General features: G+C 39.8%; 1 protein-coding gene and 1 long non-coding RNA gene across 2 annotated transcripts in view; one reads left to right on the top strand and one right to left on the bottom strand.

The window, feature by feature from the left end:
* The window catches only part of CCDC80 (coiled-coil domain containing 80), a 35,154-nt gene extending 15,747 nt beyond the window's left edge, over window positions 1–19,407 (top strand). The window contains exons 4-8 of the mRNA XM_028110496.2: window positions 6,892–7,028; window positions 8,668–8,816; window positions 15,325–15,428; window positions 17,807–17,887; window positions 18,912–19,407. Of these exons, the coding sequence (XP_027966297.2) occupies window positions 6,892–7,028; window positions 8,668–8,816; window positions 15,325–15,428; window positions 17,807–17,887; window positions 18,912–19,258 (818 nt within the window). The 3' untranslated portion in view covers window positions 19,259–19,407. The remainder of the gene's footprint in view (window positions 1–6,891; window positions 7,029–8,667; window positions 8,817–15,324; window positions 15,429–17,806; window positions 17,888–18,911) is intronic.
* On the bottom strand, window positions 13,140–24,756 carry LOC114214714 (uncharacterized). Its single transcript, XR_003610475.2, has 4 exons — window positions 23,787–24,756; window positions 21,033–21,284; window positions 18,942–19,096; window positions 13,140–13,694 (listed from the first exon to the last, which is right to left on the bottom strand). It is a non-coding gene; the product is annotated as an uncharacterized LOC114214714 (long non-coding RNA).
* Between the last annotated feature and the right edge of the window lie 2,699 nt (window positions 24,757–27,455).

Here is a 27,455-nt window from a genome sequence, read left to right as displayed (position 1 = left end):
CAGAGTGTATAACCAAACTTGTGAGTGTTTTTAGCCAATGTGATATGTGAAAAATGATATCTTAGTGCAGAGTGTTGTTGGTTTGCGTTTTTCTTCTTATGAGTATGATTGAACATCTTTTCATATGTTTAGGAAGCATTTATATTTAGTTTTTAGTGTCCTTTACCTATTTTTCTATTGGATTGTTCTTTAAAAAAAGATTTATTTATTTGAGAGAGAGAGCATGCGCAGAAGGGGCAGAAGGAGAGAGAAAAATCTCAAGCAGACTCTATGCTGAGCGTGGAGCTTGATGCGGAGCTCAGTCTCATGACCCTGAGATCATGACCTGTGCTGAAACCGAGAATCCAGACGCTTAACCAACTGTGCTACCCAGGTGCCCCAGGATTGTTCTTTTTAATCTCAATTTACAGGTACTCTTTATAAATGAGGATGAAAATTCAGATTCTGGCTCCCTTCCCCCTTCCAAGATACTGAGCCAGTTTGGGGATAAGGTTCGGGAATTTATATTTTTAAAACGTTGCTTGAGTGGTTCTGATTTGCAGCTAGGTTTGCTTGAAAGCAGAAGGTTAAGTGTAGAACAGAGGGGAAAAAAGGCTGGCACCAGATTTTAGAGGATTCCAAATACCAGGCCAAACTTTATTTGGTAAACCATGTGGAGGCCCTAAAGATTTCTAAGTATATTTTTCAAATAAATTTTAAATAATTTCCAAATTTTGGTAGAGTCAGTCTGTGGGACAGAAAAGAACCTGGCAGGACACTTCCTTCATTTATGGGACAAGTTGCTCTTTCTAGAGATCAAGTGAAAGCAGCAACTTTGTGATCAAGAATGGCCAGGCTAGTCCCACCTATAGGTTTAATCCAGACACTCATCTCACAGTGGGTGGTAGGCAGGCAACCGACCACTCAAATAGTAAAATAGGAGGAGGGGAATCAACTACAAAGTCATTTAAATTGATCTGTTTCCTATCAAAAGAAAGTAAATGCCATCGCTGGAGCCCAGGGTTATCCTAACTGAGATTCATCTACTACAGACTGCTCAGCAATCCCAGAAATATTCTTGAGATCAAAGCAATTTAGCTTCTGCTGGAGTCTTTACTTTCAGATTTATCCACAGCTTCGGCCTGTGCTGACTTCTTGAATAGGATAGTTATATTTTAAATGCCATATAAATACACTTTATCTTTGCTGCCTGTTTACCCCCCCACCCCCGACAGGGTTTATTAAGGTATGGTGGTGAATGGGGCAGCACAGTGAATGACACTCAAAAGATCAGAATGCCAAAGGAAAATAGACTTTATTGCTCATGGGTCCCAGAGAGGAAAGAGCAGTATGCCTCCCAGGGCCACAGGAGGAGCCTGGGTTGGGTCTGAAAGCAGAACAAGGAGGGGAGCGCCTTGGTCACTGCCTTTATCCCTAGGGTTCCCAAGAGAAAGGCAGGGCAAGACATTATGAATAGTTTCTGATTGGCTAGTTTGAATGATTTCAGCAGGCTTCGGGCTATAGGGGCGGTCCCTAGTTGCCTGGTACCTGACCCTGGAATGATTAAAGCAAAGGAATACTGTTTCCTGGGGTGCATGTGCCAGATCCAGGAGGTAGGGTATTGGCTTGGATGGCTTGAATTTAAGAGAGCTGCTGCGGGCTGGACCTTTTGCTGTCTCTAAGAATTGGCTAGCCTTGGGAGGGGCAGTCTCTCCCCAGTCAGAAAGAGTTTTTAAGATGTCAAAAGATCATAATATATAGAAAATAAAAAATATGATTAATACAATTATAAGACCTCATACATGAAAACCCAGATTTAGAAAATAAATCTATATGATGAGTTTTCTCAACTTACACTTAGAATGGCTGTTTTATAGGCTCACAAGATAAAGGAAGCGCAAGGGTTTAATGATGGGTTCTCTGTATAGACTCAGAATTGCTCACCGTCTTTACTCTATCCCTCACTACCCTCTTTTTTTTTTTTTTCTTTTTACGTGACGTCTTTCTTAGGGAAGAGATTTCATGATTACCAGATTGGTACCTAGTTGTTTATGTGTGCCAGGCTGCAGGGATTTAGAAGGTAATCAAAGGTCAGTCCCTATTGGTGAATTGCTCATATCTGGTGGGAAGACAGATGCATAAACAACTTGCGGTGCAAGGTGATAGGCATGTTTGCAGAAGCATGTAAAAGGGTTGTGAGTGCACAGATGAGGTAGAGACAGGTTGACGGGTAATTAGTTCCCATTTTCTGGTAGGGGTAGCATTCCAGAAAGAGAAGGCATATTTCTAGAAACCAAAAATAGAAGCTGGAGCATAAAATGTGGAAGAGTTAAAGGATCAGCTAGCTAAGATCAGCTGACTTCAGGACAGAAATGGCCTTGGTTGCTAAGCCTAAGATTTGGATTTTATTCTGTCCTTGTCCTCTGTCCTTAGACTGCATAACAGTCATGCAGAAAACTGGTTAAAAGGCAGATTCCCGGGACACCTGGGTGGCACAGTCGGTTAAGCATCCTGACTCTCGTTTTCAGCTGGGGTCGTGATCTCAGGTTCATGAGATCGAGCCTCAAGTCAGGCTCCATGCTCAGCGTGTAGTCTGCTTGAGATTCTCTCTCCTTTTCCCGCTGCCTCTCCTGCTCATGCTCTCTCTCTCAAATAAATATGTACATACATACATAAATCTTCAAAAGAAATGCAGATTCCTGGGCCTCGTGACTAGCAACTCTGATCCAATGGTTCTGGATCCAAGGATTGTAATGTTAACAAGTGCCCCAGGTGATTGTGATGAAGGTAGACAGTGGATCATGCTTTGAAAAACTGCTAGAGGAGATAAGAAACTTCTGAAGCAGTGGGAGAGGCTGATGCGGTCCAGGGACATTGGCAGAATGCCTAAACTCGGGTAGGACAGGGTAGGTGGAGGAGATATACCATGAATACCACAGAGAAGAAGCCATCTCGGATGGAAGCTTCGAACGTAATGCCTGGCACCAGTTGGTGGTTAATTAGTTGTGACTGGAGCGGAATTTTTCGGCAATGTCATTGCTGTCTGTAGTCAGACTTGGAAGAACAAATACATGAAGGAATCTACTGCAACGTGAAATTGGTCACTGACTTTTGGAATTGAGGTCCTTCAAGGATGGAAACCCAAGCCAATGCTGCACTCACAGCGCAGGTCCCCACCAGCGTGTGACAGAGTTCACGCTCCCTTCTGTGCCTCCTCAGTCACCTTAGGTCAGCGACAAGCTGTGTGGGATAGCCAAATCCCACCAAATGGGTCTGGATCTGGGGATCCATTTAGCTGTATCAAGATCATGTGGACGTTTATAGGATGTGTCCCAAAGAATGTTTGCTTCTAAGCCCTGTGAATGAGGGCTAGAGACCTTTGGCAAAACTTGGATAAATATAACAAGCTGTCAGATGTATGCTGCATTTCCAGACTGAGGAGAGCCTCATGTTCACCCAGTCCTGTCTCAGCTCCAACTGAGACAGAATGCAGAACGTTAACAGAGACCTGGAGCAGGGCAGGCAGCTGAGCTGGGAATTGGCTTCGCATATACCTTGCTCGGAATTGGGCCAGAGGGGAACTCTGTCTTGTGGTAGAGCTGCGCCCATCTTTGCAGCCACTGTTGATCAGTGTTTTCATTGTTTTTTGGGGCGGGGGGGCAGATGCTCCTCCTTGACACAAACGTTCATTTGGGATTTAGATATTCTGTAGTCTGGAAGTGTAAAATGTTTTATGTTTAATGTTGAGTCAAAATGTTTCAGAAAATATTCAGTTGAAAGGAGAAATCAGACCATGAAATTGGTTTCTTGCTATATCCCAGTTAGAAAAAAATTTCGCTTCAATCTTGGTCATAGGTCCTCCCTACCCTTGAGTGGGGCGTATTTTGGTAAACTAGAGAGAACACTGGAGAAGAGTGAAGTCTTTTTACCTGAGGCTTTACCCTCATTCTGTTATTAACTACTAATGTGAACTTGAGCAAGTTGCTCTCCTCGTGGGCTCTGTGATAGGTTCATCCTCTGGGAAAAAGACTCTGAGACTCTGAGATTTGCATGCATGGGGTGAATGGGGAGTATTCTCAGGAATAATGCTTATGAGAGGTGAGGGATAGGAGAAAACAGGGAGAGAATTTTAATTGTAATGCAGTCAAACCTTCAGAGTGGTCCACTTCCAGCCAAGGGGGACACCTTTTAGATGTACCCCCTCCCCACCTCATCAACCATTGAATGTGGACTCTCCCCTAGTAAGAGTGTGACTTGGGGGAAAGGCAGCTCTTTTCCAAGGAGAGTGATTTTTGGAGAGGGAGTCAGCTGCTCAGCTTCACAGCTGCCTTGCTTCTGAAGGTGGGATCTGGACAACACACCACAGTGTCTTCTACAGTTCCTGTTTCGTATAATGTTTCCTATATTACTGTTTCCTGATAACGTGACTGGATTGTGCCAGATAATGTCTGTATCACTTCTCTATTGCCACAATAAGGCTTTGTAAAGAAGACCTGCACACTTCAGTGGCATATAATTATTAAACATTCAGTCACATGTCTGTAGGGTTCTGCTCATCTGGGCAGGGCTTGGTGAGCCTCAGTGAGGCTGGTCCATGTATTTGCAGTCCTGGTGATCTTAGTTGGGCTTGAACACTTTAGTGGTCAACGGGTGTTAGCTGATCTGGATTGGCCCTGTCTGGGCTGGGGCCAGGATAACTTGGTGTACCTTAACTTTCAGAAGGCTAGTGTGGATGTTGTTCTCATGGCCGTGGTAGAGGCAAGAGCAATCCCAAACGTATAGGCCCAATTCTAACCTCTATCTGTGTCACTCGTGCTGACATCAGCTAGCATTGGCCAAAGCAAGTTGTATAGATGAGCTCAGAATCAAGAGGCAGGATAGTTGAACTCACTCACCTTAATGAGAGCTGCAGTTACTGAGCAAAGAGTCTAGGTATAGAGAGGGGTGCTGAATCGGGGCCATCTTTGAAATCTACTACAATCTCCTTCCATCTCAGCCATTCAGTGGTTTTTGTAACTTTCTCTGTTAGGTAGATTTAATGGTTTTATTTTGATTCTAATTAGGAACTTGAACTCCATCCAAGTTACTTATCTCTGAATCCTGGGCCCAGCATAGACTTAGCTCAGGACACTGGCAACAAATATTTTGTTGAATGAACAAAAGCAAAAATGACTCTATGTTGGGAATTAAAAATGGTAATCCTTAGGTTCCAGATAAAATCTTGTTTGTAAAATTTTAGAAACATCAGTTGTTAAAAACATTTTAAAAATCAGTTTTTAATGATTTACCTTAGTATTATTATTATTAATTGTAAAGTATGCTTCTTGTTAAATTTTAAATACTATAGACCTGTGTGAAATAAACAGTGAAAGTTTCCACCTCACCTTTTCCATTCCCTAGAGGCAGCCATTGTTACCAGCTAGATGTCCTTCTGGACATTCTCTGGTGTCTATTCCTGTGCAGATGTTTTCTTTTGCTTTATTTCCTTTTAACCAAGAGTAACGTTTACTATACATTTTCTTCAGCAACTTGCTTTTTGTGCTCAATGAGACATATTAAACAAAAATCAACATGGATCTGGCAATTCTTTTCCATTACTTTGTAATTAATTAATGGCAACGATAAATGTACACTTAAAAAATAGTTCATATGCATGAAGCATGTCACTTTTCATTTTGTAGACAGTACTTGGTCTTCATATAAGCTATCAGCTCCCATGCCTTTGAACCCCCTCCATGAAGAACTGTCACAATTTGGGGGAGGAAAATAGATTCTTTCTCCTCATGTTTTGATCTGCTTTGGGGGAAATCAATTTCCTTGTTTGTATACTTACAGTGATCCTAATCAAATAAACCAAAGTAATAGTTAAATTGTAATCATCCCCTTTTTATCCATAAAAGAGCAATGGTCTATGGTATTCAAACTCTATAACCTCTGTATCTGCAAAACTGTGGTTGTTTCTACTATAATATTATTCATGGGTAACAATGTGGATAGTAACTGATAGACTCTTTTCACTAATATATCTATTATCACATATTTGCTAACTTTAATTTTTTCACATTTTTTTAAGTACAGGGGATTATTTTGCAAAGAAAAATTTTAGTAAGGTTGAGGGAAACACGGTGACATGTAAGGGAGGGAAGTAGCATTATCATCTCAGAAATGTTAAAATGATTTCCAGAGACATAGGAGTTGCCATGTTCATACTTCCCATCAACCTAGTGACCTTCAAGAACCATTTCAAATTATAGTAATTAATTTTTAGGGCTTGATGTTTAAAAAAATACATCATGGTTAAAAACTTCCGTACATTTAGTAACACTTGGCTTGAAATTGTCTTCACTCACCACATTTGTATTATGAAAAGCCCTACATTTCTGGAGCTAAAATGAACCTGTGGCCAGGCTTGAACCTAAGCTTATTTTTCTCTATAGCAATGACATAGTTCATTGAGTCCCAAAGTGATTCTCTAATAAAAGTGAGGACAAGACACAGATTTTAGACTCAACTAAATAAATAACTAAAACTAAAATAAATTTAAAAACTCCTTGGCGAGGTGGGGTGATGACTCATACCCAGGGTAGAATTGGCGGTCTTCTTTCAGGGATGACTCAGCTGCCTTCACTCTCACTTTGCTCCTTCTGATTCTCTATGACCAAGGTAGGCAGAGGTGGGGCTTGATCAAGTCAGTTAGAATACTGACTTTCAAAATTAGTTTATTCATTTATTTCTCTATTTACTTATTCACTTGGGAAACTTCTGTTCAAACAAAATGTTAGTTGAATGTGTGTAATTAATGAAAGCTGTTCTAATTAACTCAGGATGGAGACCCAGAGCCTTCACCCATTCGCTTCCCACGTATTTCTGTCTTGTCGCACCTATATTTATTCACATTTCATTTGCCTTAAGATAATGAAAAACCCATGCGAGTGGTGGATGATGAGGACTTGGTAGACCAGCATCTCATTGGTGACCTGAGGAAAGAGTATGGAATGACCTATAATGACTTCTTCATGGTGCTCACAGATGTGGACCTTAGAGTCAAGGTATGGGTTTCTGTTTTAGATGATACAGTTCTATTCCTTTGAATACAACTCGGAATTTTTTGCCAATGAATCAATTAGACATATGAATAGGCACAGATTACTTTATAAGTGGAAAGGTTTTGGAATGGTTCAGATATTCCACATTGTCCTATAGAATTTGTGCCTAGAACTGAAGTATATGGAAAGAGCTGGGTTGGATGGCCTCCTGTGGCCCAGCTGTTTGAGTCAGACAAAATTCAGTGTTATGCATTCATCAGACACTGGTTGAATAGCTATGATGTGCCAGGCCCAAGGGATAAAAGGTGAAGAGTATTTGGCTTCTTCCTTCAGGAAAGCCAGATTTAACATGGAAGGGCCTGGAAGTTTACCTCCTGATCCAATATGGACAAGACAGCAGGGTTTTATACCTACTCTTTTCCTATGCTTAGGGACAGAAGTTCTGAGCCATGAAAAACTGTGCCATGTAGTAACACTAATAATAATTATAATAATACTATCAAAAATATCTAACTTTATTAAGTGTTTTCCGCATGCCAGGCACTCACCTCAACTGTTTACAATCCCTATCTCAAACCTCTGAGATAAATAACAAGTATTACCTTTATTTCACAGAACAAAGAGATACCCAGAATGGTTAAGTAACTTGCCCAAGTTCACCCAGTTGGCATTGGGCTTCATACCCACGCAGGCGGGCTCCAGCTTGCACGTCTTAACTATTCGGTACACCAATAGCATACCATGCTTATGTGAAAATCATCAGGAAAAAGGTCACCTGGACTAACGGAATAGGAATAGCTGATCCAACCTGCAGTATTCTTCTGGATCCTGAAAGAGGACCTTTCATTAATCCATTCTTCACTTGTGTTGCCCCACCTCTAATGTGAGGGGCTGGACTAGATGGGCCCAAAGGTCTCTGCCAGCTTTCACATTTCACATTCCCGCTGGGGGCATAGCTCCAAGCTATGTCCAGACTTCTCTCTAGTTTACGCCACCTATGCTCATCCAGCCCTCAAATCCACCTTAGGTTGCTGTTGTAAGTCCAGACAGCTGTGATCCAGGAAACTGAATTGCACCATCTTGAAGCTGGATTCCAACTTTTTTCTGAGAATACATATAGAAACATGACCTAATTTTAAGTGACACTTGCTCAATAAAACAGTCTCTGGGGATCACAAAGGGTTTATGTGGATTCCTGATGACCGCAGAACAGCCCTCCCTCTGGTGGAAAATTACCCTTATAGTTCAGGTCAGATACTCTTAACAGGTTATTCCATTCCTGTGTTGGTTATAGCATCTCTCACCTTCTCTTCAGTGGTGTAGTGAACAGGAACCAGTTTAGTCCTAGAAATAGGGAAGCAAACCTAAAATATGTGTGATGTGGAAGGCGCGGACCCTTTCCACTAAAAGGTATGCATTAAAAAATTCTCATAAAAGGTAAGGGACAGTTGTTTCATGGATTCTGAACCTCAAAACATCAACAGAGGTACTTTTGCAAAAGAGAGTTTAGTTTATAAATCAATGAACCCTCCAGGCTCTGATTTCTCCAGTGCTCTCTTGAATTCTCCCAGGCTTTCTATCCTCCAAACAGAGGGAAGAAACACCCTTATACACCATATGCTTTTTTTTCTTTCTTAAACAGCAATACTATGAGGTGCCTATATCAATGAAGTCTGTGTTCGATTTGATCGATACATTCCAGTCCCGAATCAAAGACATGGAAAAGCAGAAGAAGGAGGGCATTGTTTGCAAGGAAGACAAGAAGCAGTCATTGGAGAACTTCCTATCCAGGTACCCCACCTTTGGAGTCCCTGAGGAGGCAGGTGGGAAGGTGTTCTGGGTGAGCTAATGCAAAGGCTAAGGAAACACAAAGTAGACCTGTGTGCAGACCTTCCCTGGTGGAAGGTCTGTCTGCTTCATAGCCCTCTGGCCACTGGGCTTAGTCTTTTGAAAGGGCTCCAGTCGCAAGGTTGACTGGGGTCAGCTCCAAGCTTGAATATTGATTTGGTGGCTTTGGATAGGTCTTTTCTCTCTTTACTGGTCCTTTTTTGGCACAGAATAGAGAATTCTGACCTGGGAAGGTTCATTTATTCCATCAGTGAATTTAGAGGGCTTTGTATACAGCATTTTTATTTTACATATTTATTTATTAGGCCCCTCTGGTTCCAAACAGGATTTAGAACACTCTGCTTGATTTTCCACTTCCTTCTAACTGTGCAGAAAACAACAAAAGCCCCCTCTAGGACCTCAAAAGAAGAAATCTTCTTGACCCAGCTCCCTGATTCCCTGGGGAGTAGGGTTTATTGAAAACCACTGTAGGAAAATTTCAATAAATACACAGAGAAGATTGATTTAAACAATTGCTCCACTTTCTCCCTTCTCCATCCCTTCCCCGATGTTGGATAAAAATTCTTTTTTGGGGCCCTAGGAGGTACAAAGCTGCTGAAATTCCACTGACAACAAATAAACACACAGAGATCTCAGCGTAACATCTCCCCTTCTCACCCCCACACCTAGCTGGACTGTGTGGCTGAGGGGCTCCAGAAATGGAGCAGCATTTACTTGGAGACTCATTAACTTGGAAGTTGTTAACTTCTTACTTATGTTTATAGAGTGTATTCTCCCTATGTGAGTTGGAGAATCAAGGATTCTATGATTAGTAAATGAATAGATCATCCGAATTCCTCTAGATTAGGGAGGCTAGGGTCTCTTAAAAGAAAACCTCACAATGTGAAAAGAGCATAGGACTTATTGTTGATCCAAATTTGGGGTCTGCAATTTACTAGCTATGTTGATTTCTCTATGCTTCTCAGTTAACCTGTCTTAAAAATCTCACCCATAATGGAGAATATTAACAAGTAGCCCTGACTACATCCCAGTGTTGCTGGGATCACTTTTTTTTTTTTTTTTTTTTGAGAGAGTTCATGCACAGTAGCAGGGGGAGGGGCAGAGAGAAAGGGAGGGAGAATATCTTAAGCAGGCTCTATGCCCAGCACAGAGTCCAATAGGGGACTCCATCTCACGACCCTGAGATCATGACCTGAACCAAAATAAAGAGTCGGACACCTAACTGAGCCAACCAGGTGTCCCAAGAGATCATTTTTTGTATGCTTGCCTCTGTGCCAAACACTTCATCCTCCCTCCTGCGTTTAATCTTTACAACAATCCTAGGATCTGAATACTGTAAGTATTGTTGTGTTGCAGATGGGACAACTGAGGCTAATGGAGATTAAAAAACTAAATTTCTGTCAACACTGAGCTAGTGTCAGCTCTAGGACTCAGTGGCCCCAGGGGAATTGAGCTCCCAAAGTCCACATTCTTACCTAATACTCCTTTTGAAAATATAATGTGAATTAATTTTAGTCTTGGAGCCAGAAGCCCTGGGTTTGAAGCAAAGAGAGATATCCCTAAAACCACAGGATTTCAGAGCTGAAAGGAACCTGAGGTTCTTCCTTCATTCAAATTTTCAGTGCAGTGCAAGCATCTGGAATGGAGATGGAAGGGGCATGTCTTTAGAAGGATGTGAGGCTCGACTCAGTCTTCAGGCCACTCTCTTGGCTGAGAAAAGTCTCTACCACTCCACTGGACAGATGGCTCTTTGTCTAGTCTTGGGTGCACTGAAACATCAACTTCTTGTCCAAGGTCATCCCTCTCGATGGCACTGACTTAGAAGATTGATGATAAAAGCTTTCTGGTGCCCTTGAGGTGTTCTTCTTCCTTTTCCTTCCTTCCCCTGCTCTCTCCTCCCCTCCCTCTGACTGCCTACTTGCCTTCCTTCCTTCCTTCCTTCTTTCCTTCCCTCCCTCCCTCCTTCCTTCCGTCCTTCCTTCTACCTTTCTTTTGGCAGATAAGATTCTTTAGAAGTTTACTTTTGATTTTCACAATTATTGTTAAATATATCCAAGTTATAAATTTAAGACTGTAGCTCTCTCTTAAACTTTTAAGTTTGGCTTTTAAATTGTATTATTCTATTTATAACCTAGCAAATTTTAGCTATCACTTTTAAGGGGCTTTGAATAGCGTTTGATCTTGCTTGCAAACTCAATAATTAAACAATTTTACTATTTCAAACAGTCATTTTACATTTAAAAATGTATTTTTGAATTGTTTGAAATAAATGAACAAAACCTTGCTGAGTACTTAAATGATCCAGTAATCTTATAAATACAGTGAATCTAAAGTTTTCTCAGGGGGCACCTGGGTGGCTCAGTCGTTAAAGTGTCTGTCGTCAGCTCAGGTCATGATCCCGGGGTCCTGGCATCGAGCCTCGCATCGGGCTCCCTGCTCTGTGGGAAGCCTGCTTCTCCCTCTCCCATTCCCCCTTCTTGTGTTCCCTCTCTTGCTGTGTCTCTCTCTGTCATAAATAAATAAAATCTTTAAAAGAATAAAAAATAAAAAAATAAAGTTTTCTCAGATGTTCCAGTACCTGCACACGATGTAAAACCACATATCTAAGCCAATTACTCAATTACACTTTCTAATTTAAAGTTTCAAGGTTGTCATTTTATTAAGCCAAATTCTCTTGTTTCATGAGAACATAAATTATATATATAAAGAAGACCAGGATCCTTCTTAGAAATATATATTATCACTATGATTCTTTGAAAACTTTCTCTTCTTAGTTCTAAGTCTTCCAGGACTAAAAGATGCATACCTGCTGAACCAACCCTGTAAACTCAGATTGCCCATGCTCTACAGCAGACAGTTACTACCCAGTTCATTGTTGTTATTTATAGCCAAGGATTTGGGCCAGCTCTGGGACCTGCAGCTACAGACATTCTGAGAGATTTTTCTTACCATCCCCAGGCAGGCTTTTTTATAATTACTGTGTCATGGGTTTCAAACCTTGACAGGGAAGGCTTGACATTATCTCAATTTTGATCACATACAAAGCTTGCAGTGCTCATTCCAGTTGATCACTGATCTGAATTTGGCCTATCTTTGATTTTTAAGACTTGTATGCACATTTTTCATCTAAAGCCTTTTGTACTGGATAGGGCACTATGATATGTAAATGTATTTTCATTCGAATGTCAGAGGCTTATGGACTTTAATATTCAGTACTATGTCAAGGACATGCATCTGCTGTAGATACTCAGAATGGATATGATTATAATTTGGATGTCCTATAGCTGTGCATGATTTGTGGTCACAACTCATGAAATCACTGTGCTGATAATTATCATTGATCTTAAAAGTTAAAGTAGAATCGTGTATTACCTAAAGGCATGAGTAAGACAGCCCTGAGTTTGATTCCTGGTTTCTCCATGTATTAGCTGTGTGACCTTGGGCTGATTACTTAATTTCTCCAAGTTTTGGTTTTCTCACTTGCAAAATGAGGATAATGAGTGTATCTATTCTTAAGATTGTTGTGAAAGGTAAATTCAATACTAGAGGTAATGATGGGTGGTGGGGCTCCTGGGTGGTTCAGTCCATTAAGCGCCTGCCTTCAGCTCGCATCATGATCCTAGGGTCCTGGGATGGAGGACCTGGATCCTAGGGTCCGTTGTGAGGTTCTCTTTAAGAGACCCAAGCTCCCTTCTGCGGGGAGCTTGCTTCTCCCTCTCCCTCTGCCATTCCCCCTACTTGTGCTCTCTGGCTCTATCTCTCTGTCAAATGAATAAATAAAAATAAAATCTTTTTATAAAATAAAATAAAAATAAAATAAGATAAAAATAAAGGTAATGATGGCCAACAGCCCAGTACAAAGTAAGTCATCAACAAATGCTGGCTATTAGTAGTATTAGGACCAGTTATTCAGCTCCTAGTTAGAGAACTTTGTCATGAAAGGAGAGGTAGGGGGATATTTAGTAAACACCTCAGGATTGAAACCCAGGCAAAAAGAGCTGAAAAAAAAAATTTTTTTTTAAATAGCAGTTCTATAAATAAATGAGTATCCAATCGGAATTTTCCTTCAAATTTGCTGAGTTGTTGGTGAGTCTATACAGCCTGGTTTCAGCTGACCAGACTCTGAAGCCAGTCTGGTCTTTAGTGACACTCATCTGGTTCAGGCTATAATTACGTTCCTGAGACAGAAGCCCTAAAGAGTGGGCAAATGCACACTAATTTGGGAATTCCATTTAAGAGAAGCAAACACACACACACATGCAGCTCACAGAATTTTTATTTACTGATAAGTTAAAGTGACAGGAGAACAATTTATCCAAAATAAGGATGTGGGCCACGTTGACACCTCTTGTTACCCCTAGGCAAGTTATTTCCTTCAGTGTCGCGAGTTGGAGCCTTGTATCTTAATGTGAAGGTCCGTGGGAGAAAGAATCATTACTTAGGGGAAATAACCTTTGCCTAGTTGTGTCTGTGACAGGGAGTCTCAGATCCTCCCTGTCCAATCAGGACAGCATTCAGTGGTGCACACAGGTAAACAAGCCAAAATATACCTCACCCAAAATAGCTCCTTCGAGGATACCCTGCAGCTCTGTGTGAGGCCAGGAGGCTGGCCTGGTTTGGATGCTGGCTGGGGGGCCAGTGCTGGGCTGGCACACGTCCTAAGGAAGCAGGGAGGGTGCAGGAGACCATGTTTGTGATCCGACAGCAATCACTGTTCCCCTTCCCAGGAGATCTCGGACAGTTTCAGACGCTCCTCTCCCCTCCTCCGTGCCAAATACATTCATCTCCCAATCCTCAGTGGAGGTTTTCATTTTTCTTTCCCTTTGAAGAGAAACAAGCAGAGGAAGCAAATGTAATTACGGCACAGCAAGCAGCCCTTGCAAGCCCTGCTATAGGAGTCCATTCAGAGGTTGTATTTCATCAGACTGTCATTTTCTCTCATTCACCCGAACCACTATTCCCCCAAGAGGCCATTTTCTGTGGGATTGAAAACTCTCATGTTCACTGTGAGGCTAGAACGGGCACAGGGAGAGAAGTCATGAATAAAACCAACTGGCTTCCAGCTCAGCGAGTGCGCTAACACCCCATAGTAGTCTGCACAGAAGGCAGAAAGCGCAAGCCCTCCTCCAGTGAAAGTGGGATTGGAGACAACTCCATACTGTTAGCCCTTGGATGCGTACCCTCTTTCCTTCCTTTCTCCTGAGGGACCCCGGCTGTGTCAGCCACGCCTCAGGATCTCTAAGGGCTATAGACTAGGGAAACCACTGGTACCACCTCTTCAATTTACTAGTTAGGCAAATTACTTCTCTCCTCCAAGCCCCACTTCGTCATCTGTAAAATGAAGACAATAGGCCGTGCCTTCACTGATCTCTAATGTTGTCAATGTAGGTGGGTGTGTGCTATGAAATGATACACAAACATAAGGACTGAATCACTTATCATTTGGCATTATGACTGACAAATGTCCGGGGTCTATTAATAGACAAAGTTCTATATCTAGAAGCCCACAAATCAAGCCACCGTCTTGTCTATATCCATGCCATCACATGGACAACTTACATTGATGGGTTTTAGTTTAATTCTTTAGTTTTCACCTCTTTTAAGTAGAAGCTATTTTTGGTTCTAGAGATAAGGAAAATCTGAGACTTTGATGAACTCAATGACATGCTCAAGGAACTCAAAAAGTTAGCAGTGATGAAACATGAACTCAGGTTATAAGACAAAAGCTCTTTCTACTACCCTACGGTGTTGGAGCAGAAACAGGTTTACCATATATGCTAAAATCCTAGGCTCTAGGTGTAGCCCCATCCCACTCCACAGGACGACTCTATAATGTTGGTTCTTACTAATGATAGTAGGCTACATTTTAGAACTTGCATTTGCTTCTGGAAGAACCACCGGCTACCAAGAAAGATACCTAGGGCTTTGTTTTTCCAGGAACCCTCCTTGACCTCTTTGAGCCACTTCCCCATTTTCCTTCTTCCTGTCACTGTCACCTACTTTAAATTTAGTTCTCTTTTTCTACTGTTTCCTATCCATACCTTCAATTCTTAACTCCCTCCAAGCCCTAGTGAACTCTATTAGAACTTGAGTTTTCTTCAGTTCCCTTCTGATTCCCTATTTCTGTGGCTACAATGTAACATACCATTTTGGCCAGTCTTCATGGCGTCTGAGAACTTCGTGTCTCCCCAAGTGACCCCACCTGCATGGTGGCCAGGCTCATGCCTGATGCTTCATGCAAATGTCACAGTAGGCAGACCGTGAAGTTATAACAGAAAAAGTGCAAGAAATGTGGAAATGCAGTTTAATGGCTTTGAGGAACTATGAGATATTTCTAAGGGCCAGTGTTTTTTATTCTGGGCACAGGCAAACCCGCCAGCCAAAATGACTCCGCTTTCTTACACTAGCCTCTATTGTTTGAAGCAGTAATCACGCCTCCTGCCTGTTTCAGGTTCCGATGGAGGAGGCGGTTGCTGGTGATCTCTGCCCCTAATGATGAAGACTGGGCCTATTCACAGCAGCTCTCTGCTCTCAGTGGCCAGGCCTGCAATTTTGGTGAGTGGGAAGCCTCGTCATCACTGTTTTCCCATACTACTCTCTTCCTGGTCAATGCCAAAATGGAACATAGAAGCTTAGATCATCCAAATATTCCTCAGTCCAGACTGGAGATTCCCAGACACTTACTCAGTTGTATTGAGTATAAAGTTGCTTTCAGACTGGAGCCTTTGTCAACCGGAGTTTTTTTGTTTTTTTATTTTTTTATTTTTTTTTTCTCAATATTCTCCCCTCTGGGTTTCTTCACTGAAGTGTTTGAAAATACCTACTGTTTTACTTTGAGTGATCTGTATTATGTGTATTATGTGCCTTCTTTTTTTTTTTTTTTAACTTGTCTCAACATCATAAAACTCAGGTATTATCATTTACTTAAGTAATACTTAGCTACAAACGCTGGATCCCTCTCCATAGATTAAATGTATTTTGTAAAACAGGAATGGCTTTGAGAATTAATATATTAATGGAAGTATCCTGTACTATATTGCCATTCCCTTAAAAAGGATTTTGATCTATATAATTGGGCACCAAAGACAGTAAGATTTATTAAACAGAATCTTATTTTTAGGACAAGTAGGTCAAAGAGAAACATAGTTTATTATTTATTTTTTATAGTGAATTGCTCAGTATTTTGAAGACTAACACTTGATTTCTTTACCAAAATTATTATCCTAGTGGCCTATAGTATCATTTTGAATATGGACACATAGAACAGAAAATGCATAGTACATAGAACTTATTAAGTTCTATGGTGAATGAAGGAGCTAAGGGCAGTTTCAAAAGTGGAATTCACAATTGAAATCTCATTTAAAATGCACTTCTATGGAGGAAGAATTTTGACAGTCTTGCGGGGGGGAGTAGTTAAAAGCCACAGATTTTAAAAATTCCATTCCTAACTGGAACACAGATGAATCAGCATTATTTTGATAAAAAGATGGGGGTATAAGTTTTGTAAAGCATTAACAGAGCCTGGGGCCTTACTACAACCCACTATCTTAAATTACAAATACATTTCAGTTTTAAGATGTAAAATAATAACTCAAAAGCAGACAGAAAACAAGCTCATAACAGTAAGAACAACTAGAAAATTCATGAGTTTTTATGTATAGTCCTTATTATCAAAGTTAATAAGACTTCATATCAATATAAAGGGTTATTTTTGTATTTTTAAGCATATTTTAAATTATTTGTAGCCACCCATGTTGCTAGGTAAGGAAGAAGTTCTTAGAGAAGTTAATGGCCCTTCACGATAAGAATATCATTAAAATTTGTTAATTTTCTAAAGACAGCTTTGGAACAGTTATTAGGTGATGTTTCATTTAATCTCTGCACACAGAACCTAAATCACATTAGTGCAAGCAAACCCTTTTGTAATATATGGGAAATGTAAACAAGTCCTATTTTCTGGGAATAATTAAATTCATGATCTTCCCTTTTGAAAACATGACTCAACAATGTGGAGAACAGAATGCTTCACTTCTCTGGGAGAAGAGCAAGACCACAAACTTTTTTTTTTTTTTGGAATAGCCTTTTGCTTGGATTTTAGCTCCTCCTTAAAACAGCCCCTGCCATGACAACTGTCAGTTTTCTCCTCTGAACAAAAAACTCCATCGATATTCATATTATTAGTCCTAAGTTATGACCCTGCCTAGGTTGGCATTTTGTCTAACACCATGAAATCTTGGTATGATGAACTGACAGCCCTCTTGTCCCCCAGTGTTTTTTCTCCTGAATCCCTTCCTGTGCACTTCATCCTCAAAAGAATTCCAACAAGCTACCAAGGCATGACCTTCTCTCCTTTCCTGAAACTTTAGCTGAATGTGGGAAGCACACTGTGCTTGCTTAAGTGCTTCTCCTTTGAACCCTCTAAATAAGTGATAAGAACCTGCCCTTTACACTGACAAACCTTTGTGCAAGAAAGCCAGAACTATTCCTTTAACAATCAAAACAGATGGGTTCTGCTGTCTTTTCTCCTAGAGACAGTTGAATTATCCGTGTAAGCTGTTATAACCTCAGGCATGACTTTTTTTAGCACACAAATCAGCTCAGATCATCCCAGATATCTGAATGTTCTGATGGCTTCATTTCTGTTTTGTTATTTAATAGAACCACAGTTTAAGAGCAAATTCTTTTATTTCCATCTACAAACAAAACAAAACAAAACAGCACATCTGACCCTGTTGCTAATCCTAAATCTACAATTGGTCTTTTTTGAGGTTTTAAAAGTATTTGATTACTATTTTCATAGAAAAAATGGATTATTTTGCCTAATCAGGTTATGTTCTATGTTCTTTTTAATGTAGAGATTTCTAATTGTCAGATATCGGCCTTTGGAGGTAAAATATGGTTTACCAATTTTATGGTTTTCTTTTTTCTTTCAGGTCTGCGCCACATAACCATTCTGAAACTTTTAGGGGTTGGAGAGGAAGTTGGGGGAGTTTTAGAACTGTTCCCAATTAATGGTAAAGTGCTGTTATTTTAGAACATTATGAACTACTGTTAAGTTCAATTAAATTATATTAAACTGTATGCAAGCAGTAGGTGTACCTATAAGGTGAACACAGTTCACTGAATTCACCCCACCTTGTGTGTGTGCATGTGGGTGCATGTGCACGCAAACGGGAAATAGAGTGCAATCACTATTATTGTTTTTAATATAAAATCATTCATAAGTGACAGTAAAAGTATCCATTTTTTTAAACTAGAATAATGCTTTTTGTCTGCATAGGACTTTATGATTTACAAAACATTTTTATCTATGCCTTCTCATTTAATTCCCACAATAATTTTAGGAAGCACCTGGGTCATATCTTACTGATTCCCTTTTAATACATGAGGATCAATACTGAAAGGCTCAGAGAAGCTGAAAGTAAATGACTAGACTCAAGTTTTCAGAAAGCAAATCAGTTCTTCCTTGCAAGATCAAGTTCTTCACAAGAGATAAAAGTGCATAAACTCCCTGGCACACAAGGCATCAGCACCCTCCCCCTTCCCCTTCTCCTTTTCACTGACCATAATAGTTTAAATACATGTAATCTACATCTTGCATAATTGGTATTTTTCCCCTTTGAAAATGAAATAAGCTTTCTGTTATACAAAGAAGTATCAAAAGGAAAGCCATATTTGCAAAGAAGTAACTAAGCTAATTGGAAATAAACTTAGAAATATAAACAATATAATCTTTGTTCATGACAAACTTGAAAGAACTTGATCTTGCCAGAATTAAATTAAAGGACTGGTTTCATATTTTGTAACATTCCTATAAAAGAGACATCACATGTCTTAAAGTTTGACACTCATAGTGGTGCAGAACATCAGGGACATTTAATTTCTAGTGGAAAAACCCAGCAACCTTCTTTAATTGGATTTTGAACCAAAGGACTCATGGGTACTTTCTCTATTCTCATAGTGATTTCTTCTCATTTTGATGTTTGCTCGAGGGCTGACTTCAATCCCCTAACAACAACTTTTCTAACCCTGTTCTAGGGAGTTCTGTTGTGGAGCGAGAAGACATACCAGCCCATTTGGTGAAAGACATCCGGAACTATTTTCAAGTGAGCCCAGAGTACTTCTCCATGCTTCTAGTTGGAAAAGATGGAAATGTCAAATCCTGGTATCCTTCCCCAATGTGGTCCATGGTGATTGTGTATGATTTAATTGATTCGATGCAACTAAGGAGACAGGAAATGGCCATTCAGCAGTCACTGGGGATGCGCTGCCCAGAAGATGAGTACGCAGGCTATGGTTACCATGGCTACCACCAAGGATACCAGGATGGTTACCAGGATGACTACCGTCATCATGAGAGTTACCACCATGGATACCCTTACTGAACAGAAACACGTAAACTTAGCCCCAGCCAGTTTCCCCTGCAGCTGTTAAAACCACAAGTGGCCAGCTATGTAAAGGAGTTTTTCCACACTGCCTACATTCCCTGCCTTTTTCTTTCTGTGTTCTTTCAAAATTAAATAAATAGCAAACTTTTGCCTACTCGTGAGTTGTTACTGAAACCTTAAATCATAAAGATGTTTAAAAGAATTGTTTCTTTCTCTAACTGGAGGGGATCTGGTGCTAAATGGATAGTTCCTTCTTCTTATATAATAGCCATTATTTAGAATACAAAATTCTATATAAAAGTATTTATACCTCTCATTTATTTTTTAAAAAGTATTCATTGGTAAGTAAAACTATGATTGTTAAAGAAAATTAAAGATCACAGCACAGATGTTTTCAGGAAACATCTGAACACATGTAACGGAGGAAACACCTTCTTAACACTTTTGGAAATGTCAGTCTAAAAATGGTTGAGATGGCTCTGCTTTATATTGTGAGATTCTTTCATAAAGCTTGATACCATAGGAGTCCAATGATATTGGCCACCAAAGCCAGGAAAAGCACCAAACCCAGCTTTGCTATCATAGCTATTTTCTGCCCTGTTTCTCTTATCTTATTGTCTTTTCAGAGATAGATCAGAGGGCCAGGAAAAGTAATCCCTAAATCATCACCAGAATCTGGCATTGCAACCAGAGGTGATACTTCCAGAATTTTAGCAGGTGCCATGGAATTCCTGGCACGGAAAACCTTGAACCGTTACAATTGACAGCCCTGTATTTACTAGTTAATGGACCTATTACCATACTGGCATCTTATATAAGAAAATTACCAAAAAAGGAGAGTATATCCAAGGGTTCTTTTTGTTTTCAGAGGTAAATGTTACTAAGTTACAATGGATAGAAGTGTAGCTGGAGTGCAAAATACAATCTTTATCTTTGAAAAAGAGCATTTATTTTTTAGATATGGCAATTCAAACTAAATATGCTCCCTCCCTCCCTCTTTCCCTTCCTTCTTTTTTTCAACAAACAAACACCAAGTAATATTACCAACTACTATCTGTGAACTTGCCCTGGGCTGTCAGTCCAATTCCCAGGCATTTAGCATCTTAACCATGCCAGCCTCTATCGATAATTCTTATTTTTTGTCCCTCTTATTAATAATTAATGCTCTTGGTATTATTAACTCTAATGAGCATAGATATTAATAACTGCATTCAGGCCACATGTGAATATTAGCTATTAACTTATCTATGCCTATTTTCACAAATTTGTCTTCACATCATCTGGACTTGGTTATGCATAATTATATTGTAAAAGTGGAATTAAGCTCAAAAAACTTGAGAAATCCCTTATTTTGCCCTTCATTCTCCATGAAGACCATTCATTCTTACCTGTTTTATAGACAAATGAGGTCCAGACAATTCAAGTGACTTTAGAACACAGTTCTCTTATTGTGTAAACTATGCTTCCACCCCTAACCCCTCCCATGGTGAAGAGCTTTCTTCCTCTCTCCTTTTAGAACAGTCTATACCAGCTGCTCAAAGTGTGCAGGTGGGAGAACCAGGATGTTGTAATTGCTCTTAAATATTTGCCAAGGTGATGGCTAGCTGAAAATCGCCAGTTAAGAAATGGAGTTCTTTACCATTGCTTCTGAAATTACGTAGCGACAATTTCTAAGTAAGGGGCCCAAAGAGTCTCAATTTCAGGAAATATAATAATGGGGAGTTTCATCTCCCAAGGAAACCAATTAGATAATAATCGAAGATTTACTTACAGAATAATATTAGTAAAGTTCTAGCTGCCCACAACCAAAGAAAGACAACACTTTCTTATAACCTGAGATTACTTTTCACTGGCAGTGAAATCATAATTAGCAATGTGTCTGAACTCTCTTTCCTCCTGTGAGTGGGCCAAGAAGCCGTGAATCATCCATGTGCAGTGCTGTAGAATAAGCCATAGCTCAGCAAAGGGACTGAGACACATGCAGAGGAAAATGCTATTGGTAAATGTCCTCAAATCCTGTAATCTGGAAAAACACAAAGTACATTTCAGTAAATGGGAGGATTAGATAATGAGCTCACCTGAATCTCTGTCTTCTGGGAGTACAGGTCAGGTCATTTGTAATCTGGGTATTTTGTTTTGTTTTGTTTTTTAATGAAAGTGTTTCCTTCCAAACAGCAGCAACAAAGAAGACATAGTTTTTGAGAATTATTATGGAATTACGGTATGCAGAAAGAAAAACACCCAGGAGAGTGAGGGAAACAAAGTTGCTGGTTGTCACAATGCACTTCCATGAATTTCCAGGAATTGTTTTTCACTGGAGAAATTGCAGAGCTCTGGGATTTCACTGGAGAAATCGCAGGGCAGAGAGATCCTTCCGCAGAGGCAGAGGGAGGCAGTCCAGACACAGTGGAATCGGTAGAGCCCAGCTGGTCTCATTTTCTGGACTATAGTTAACATTGAAGTTCACACCTTCTCAACTTCTAGAGCCTTGGTGATAAAAACAACTCAAGACCAGGGGGAATGATGGCTCAATGAGCACTAACTGATGTTCTCAGTATTAATAGTGTATGGAAATTCCAGAAAAAGAGAAGCTTCTTAAAAAGGACCCCTGTCTGTTTTTCTGCCACTACTAACTCCCCTTTCCCTGCAGGACTGCTTTCCTTGCCTTCTTTCTCCTCTTTGGCTGCTCTGTACTTAATGGTTTGGGGGGTGCAGATAGTGGGGTGTGGTTGATGAGTACTCTGAACTTCATGACAAAGTGAAGCACAGTTAAATGCTAACTAAGTCTCTTCAGTTCTCTCAAAGTTGGTGCAAATCTCCCAAAGCCAAACTTTCTCTTAGTTTTGTACATGTTATTAAGAACTCAGGAACTAAGGTTAGGGCAGTGAGAGGCAAAGGGTCAGGTGTCATAGAATTCAAGGGTGCCATAAAATGGCCACCGGACTTGGGAAAATATCTGGTTCTCACTCTGCCACAGACTGACTTGTGTGACCTGAGGTGAGTCATTTTACCTTTGGGACTCAGTACCTCATCTACAAAATAAGAGAGTAGGAATAGGTATCTAAGTTATCGTCTAACTCCATGGTATTTATGAATCTTTCTTGGCCTGTAGGGAGAAGGATACTAAACTCAGAGGTTTCCTCTGACTGAACTAATGTTAAATTTATAGAGAACCAGACTTCATAGTTCAGATTCCAGTTCCAGGTGTTTATGGGAATGGGGAAATGTATTGAATGACTTCTTTCCAATATGGTGCACTGCTGCAGCTGGACCCAATGGGCTCATCACCTCTAACACAGAAACCCTCATCATCTCTGTACAGCCAGACTGGAGCTTCCAATGACATTCAGGCTGGCAAAGACTGAGCATCCTGAACATTGATGGAGTCCCTCCGACAAGGCATATGTTTGCTCTCCAACACAATTTCCTAATGTGGCGAACACAGGCATCACCTCTCTCCTATCCTGAAGCCTGGACAAACTGGGATGTCCCTGGACAGGCTGCAGAGAACTTAAATAATAGCACTTTCCTTCTAGAAAGAGTGATTCCCCATTCCTCCAATCTATGGGTTGATACATATGGCAAAGATGCTGGGTGAAGGGAGGGGGTGATTTTGAGTAAGTAAAACTGACCGTGGGCAAAATTTTCTTTGGCTTTCCGCCTCCTCCATAAGAATCTTTTTCCCCTCTCCTGGGCCTTTTCCCTTTTCCAGCCACTTTCCCATGACCCATTCTAGCTCAGAGATGGCTACAACTGATTAGGCATAACTGATATGCTAAAGGTGCCACCCTTTCTAAGAATATCTACAATGCAAAGGGAAATCCTTGAGGGAGAGAGATAGCGAACAAACCACTTCTGGAAGACTGCCAATCCCTGGAAGCAAGCCTTGCTTTCCTTCCCAAAAATGTTAGAGAAAGAGTAATTTCCTCCTGCAGACTTCACCGCCATTCCATTTGTCTCCTTCAGTGCTCTTTTCTATCTTTAGCTTACTTCTTTGTGATGAACACTCTTTAGAGAGCCAAAGTAGGGTAGGGTAGGCAGAGGCTGGAATACTCCCAAATTTGGCAAGACCTGATCCACAACAGCTGAAAGCCTTGATGTATGCAAAGAACCATCTGGTTGTTCTGGTTCTTAATCCAAGACACTAGCTTGTAGATTAGATTCAAGTTATATGGTGACTCAAACATTTATTGTATTTATACTATTTTCTGTGTAGTCTCCTAGAAACCAGGAATATAAAACTGAAAAAAAAAATTTCCCTGCACAGAAGCTCACAGACTAGTTGAGAATAGTCATACACACAGTTAATTATAAAATACTGTGTACAGATAATCAATATTGGGTCCTCATGTTGGGGGGGGTGGTATGGCATGCAGAGGAAAACAAGGGGAGATGAGTGGTGATAGTTCTTCAGTCTTTTGGAGTCTAGAATTATAAACTGCTCTTCCTGTCAAGTCCACATGATGTGAGCAAGTGCCTCATATTGACTCCATTGTCACCATGGTCAAGGGGTTTGGATACTCACAGTGCAAGCACTGCCTCTCCTGGGAACTTCTTCCCTCTCCCAGATTTAAGTTGTCTAGATATCCATGGGAAGATGGTGGCATTAATTCATTTGTAAACATCACTTTCCCTGAAATAAACCAAAATGAACAAAAAGTAGTGAATTTATAGAAGAAAACTTCATCAAAATTGAAACTAGGGAATGGCCTTAATCTTATAGCATGAACTCTGAGTAATGTGTGCCTATTTACCATCCCCAACTTGGGGAAACTTGGCGAGAGGAAAGATAAGGAATACACTTGTAGTCCATTGCCTATGCAAGGGTCAGCTGTCTGAGAGGCCAAAGGTAGGTGACATGGCTGTGTCCTTACGTTCCCCCTTCTGACTCATCTAGCTTCCTAATTGGAGAAAGGAGGCTTGGAGGTGAGGGTGTATATAGGGAGGACAGAGTTGGTTTACAGCTAGGCTTGGAAATGCTTTATCTTTATCTCTGGGGAGATAAGGATGTCTGGTTTTTGACCCTTGGCCAAGATTACAGCAGTGGGATTTATGATGTGCTGTTTAAAGTCTGGAACTACTCTGGTGATCCCTAGGGTCAGTTTCTTTAATGATGGTTTCCAACTGGCCTAAGGATTAAGTAAATCCAGCTGATTACATGGCCAGCGAGGCATAAAAATCCTGGAAAATTCTGCTTTGAGCTCTCCCAAAGTCAAGATTCCTCACACAGATCTTGGTAGTTCAGGCAGGAGACGGTGGAGACAGTGTGGTCTGTATGAACAGATGAGAACCCTGCGGAGTGTAGTCATGAGCTCTCTCTTGGATGGCCAATGTCTACGTTCTCCTTTTCTTGCTGCACTGTATCCTTGGCCTTTAAATAAAAGTGTACTTTGTGGAGTCTGGTGAGTCCTTTCAAATGTATGAACTTGGGAAATATTTGCAGGGTGGTGTGTTATGTATATATGTATGTATGTGTGTGTCTACAGATATTTAAGTATGTATTTGTATACATATATGTGTGTATATAAAATTTACAAAATATAAAATATAGCATTTTATATAGCATATTAGATGTATATAGGGTATTAAATATAATATATATATTATATGATATAGAAGTATAGAATATAAAAATTCTAGCAGTAAATTTCACAGCTGTAGAGAAAGTTTGTGTGCTACTTTCAAGGCACTTAGTTTAATCTGACTTCTTAACCAAAGCACGGTGCTCCACTTAAAACAGAGGAATAAACTAAAACTCAGGTGACACCCCCTCCTCACAGACAGGAGACAGTTTTCCCCCATCTTTATGGAACTGGCCCTCAAAGCAGAAGTTTCAACCTATAAGAAAAGCATCATCTACAAAATTCCCTCATTGCAGTTTTCTATGGTCCCGGCTTCCTAGTATCCAGGCAAAGAGCAACTAGGTAAAGGAGATTCTACCTATGCCATTTTGTGGCAAATATGTGGCATATATTCAGCTCAGAGTGTTAAACTTTGTTTAAAGAGGAGTACACAGAAACCTTAAAGAAAGGACCCATACAATAGGCATTCAATCACCTAGGCTTAGAACACAGTTCACCTATAAAAGAAACACAAACACACATCCATACACAATAAAATAGCAGGGAAACATTTAACTTCTTGCAACACTAAATGATAAAAAAGAGATTTCTGATAATAAAAAAAGGTGACTCAAGAAATATTTTCCAGACAAGCTGTTATTCATGTTAAATGACTACAGAAAGTAATAAAAAAATGTAAAACCTGTTTGAGCAATATGACAAGAAAAAGTATTGTTAGTAAATAATTGCTAGATGCTAAAACAAACAAACAACCCAAAACCTCAGAAAGTTTATCAGCCAAAAGCCCCTTCAGAAGAGAAATATCTATTTCGTGGCAGCTTCCAGCTGAAAGATAAATTAGCATTAAAAAGTTATGAATGAGGAAATTATGTCATGAACAAATTAAGTTTAATTAGCTGTAATAATTGGGATTACTATTAATTCTTGAAAGAAAAGGTACAAAACAACAAAAAAGTTGAACGAAAAAGTTCACCATGCCTATGACAGCATTAATTCCAAAAGGAATCAATCACTATTTTATGTCCCCACTAAGAGAGCACACTGTCAATTAAACATATTATTTTTCACGACTTAGAATTTTTACTTTGTATTTCTTTAAAGAGCTCTTAAAGACAAATGTACCATTTTCTGGTTACATAAAAAGGGAAACTGTAACTTAAATTAATTAAGCTATTTCTAAAACATCTTCCCATTTTGAGCCAAAAATCTTTTGAATCACTTTCTGGCACAGAGCTGCAGATGTCTGAGGTTTTCCAGAGTTCTCTGCACCCTTGAGAGAACTGATGATGATGCAGCATTTCTTAAGTTTCTCTGTCGCCAGTACTTTCAAAAACTTTCAAGCTATTGACACCCATTTTGTAAAATGTAATGCTGGCATGTTCCTGATCTTACCAGGAGGTCTCATTGGGAGATTTTCAGACAACAGGACTCTTATCCTCTCTTCAAATGGTTTGGCTTTTTTTGGGGGGGGGGGGGAGAGAATCTTAAATGAGCTCCACACCCAGCACAGAGCCCTACATGGGGCTCATTCTCACAACACTGAGATCATGATCTGAGCCGAAATCAAGTGATGATGCTTAACCGACTGAGCCACCCAGACGCCCCTCTCCTCAAATGGTTTTTAAGTGGTTTGTTGGCAAAAACATTGTCCAGTCACACCAAATGCCTGCACATGCAAGCAAAGACAACTTCATCATTATGCTGCAAGACAGTAGCTATTTTAACCTGCCATTGCTTAAGGCATTCCAATTTCAAAGACAGTGATGTGAAAACATAGGAGTTTTAGAGTAGATAAAATATAGTATAGCAGACCTGGATAAAATTCTCGAGTTTATTAGGAAAAACTGGGAGTTGGGAGGAAACATAATATCCTAAGTTCCTCATCTCTTAGTGAAAGGAGTTGATGACTGTATTTTAATTTTTCAAATTGATAAATTTATAAGTAAGTTTCTAAATTTGCTTTCTTAAATGTAAAAGTAATTAATGGTGATGAAATAGATTAGAAAGTTAAGTAGAATAAATGTCAAATATTACAAGAAACTTTCAAAATATCAAACCAATACCAACTTTCTCAAAAAAGTTATTGCATACTAAAGGACCAGCCAAATTACACTTAATAATTCAATAAAAATATGCAAACAACAGAGAGAACACAGATCTCATTTTCTAATCAAGTGTTATGAAAACCAGGAATTAACAAAAGTATGAATAAAAACCTCAATCCCACAGCCCTTAACTCAAAACACATTAGTTAGAAAATAATGACAATACCATATTTTAAAGTCTTTGGGGATTGGCCTAGTATATACTTACTCCAGGAAACATTTCTACTAGTTATAAAAATGTTCATTAAAAAACAAGAAAGAAAACAAATGTATTTCAAGTACCTAAGAAGGAAAAAGAACATAAAACAAATCTTAGAAAAATGGAACATAAAAGAAATGTCAATAAAATAAAAATAAGAAACTGCTTGTTAACTCATTTAAAAAAGAACAATAGTGAAGCCATTCACACACAAAACTAAGCAAATAGAACTATAGTAACAGAAGAAATTAAAAGAATTTTGAGAATGATTCAAAAATTCCTATGCAAATAAATTTGAAAATCTTGAT

The sequence above is a fragment of the Eumetopias jubatus genome, unplaced genomic scaffold (assembly GCF_037043125.1).
Source record: "Eumetopias jubatus isolate StellerSeaLion01/CBP00866 unplaced genomic scaffold, mEumJub1_p1.0 scaffold_1, whole genome shotgun sequence".
NCBI lineage: Eukaryota > Metazoa > Chordata > Mammalia > Carnivora > Otariidae > Eumetopias > Eumetopias jubatus.
Note: the sequence above shows the minus strand (reverse complement) of the source record. Positions and strands in the feature narration are given on the sequence as shown.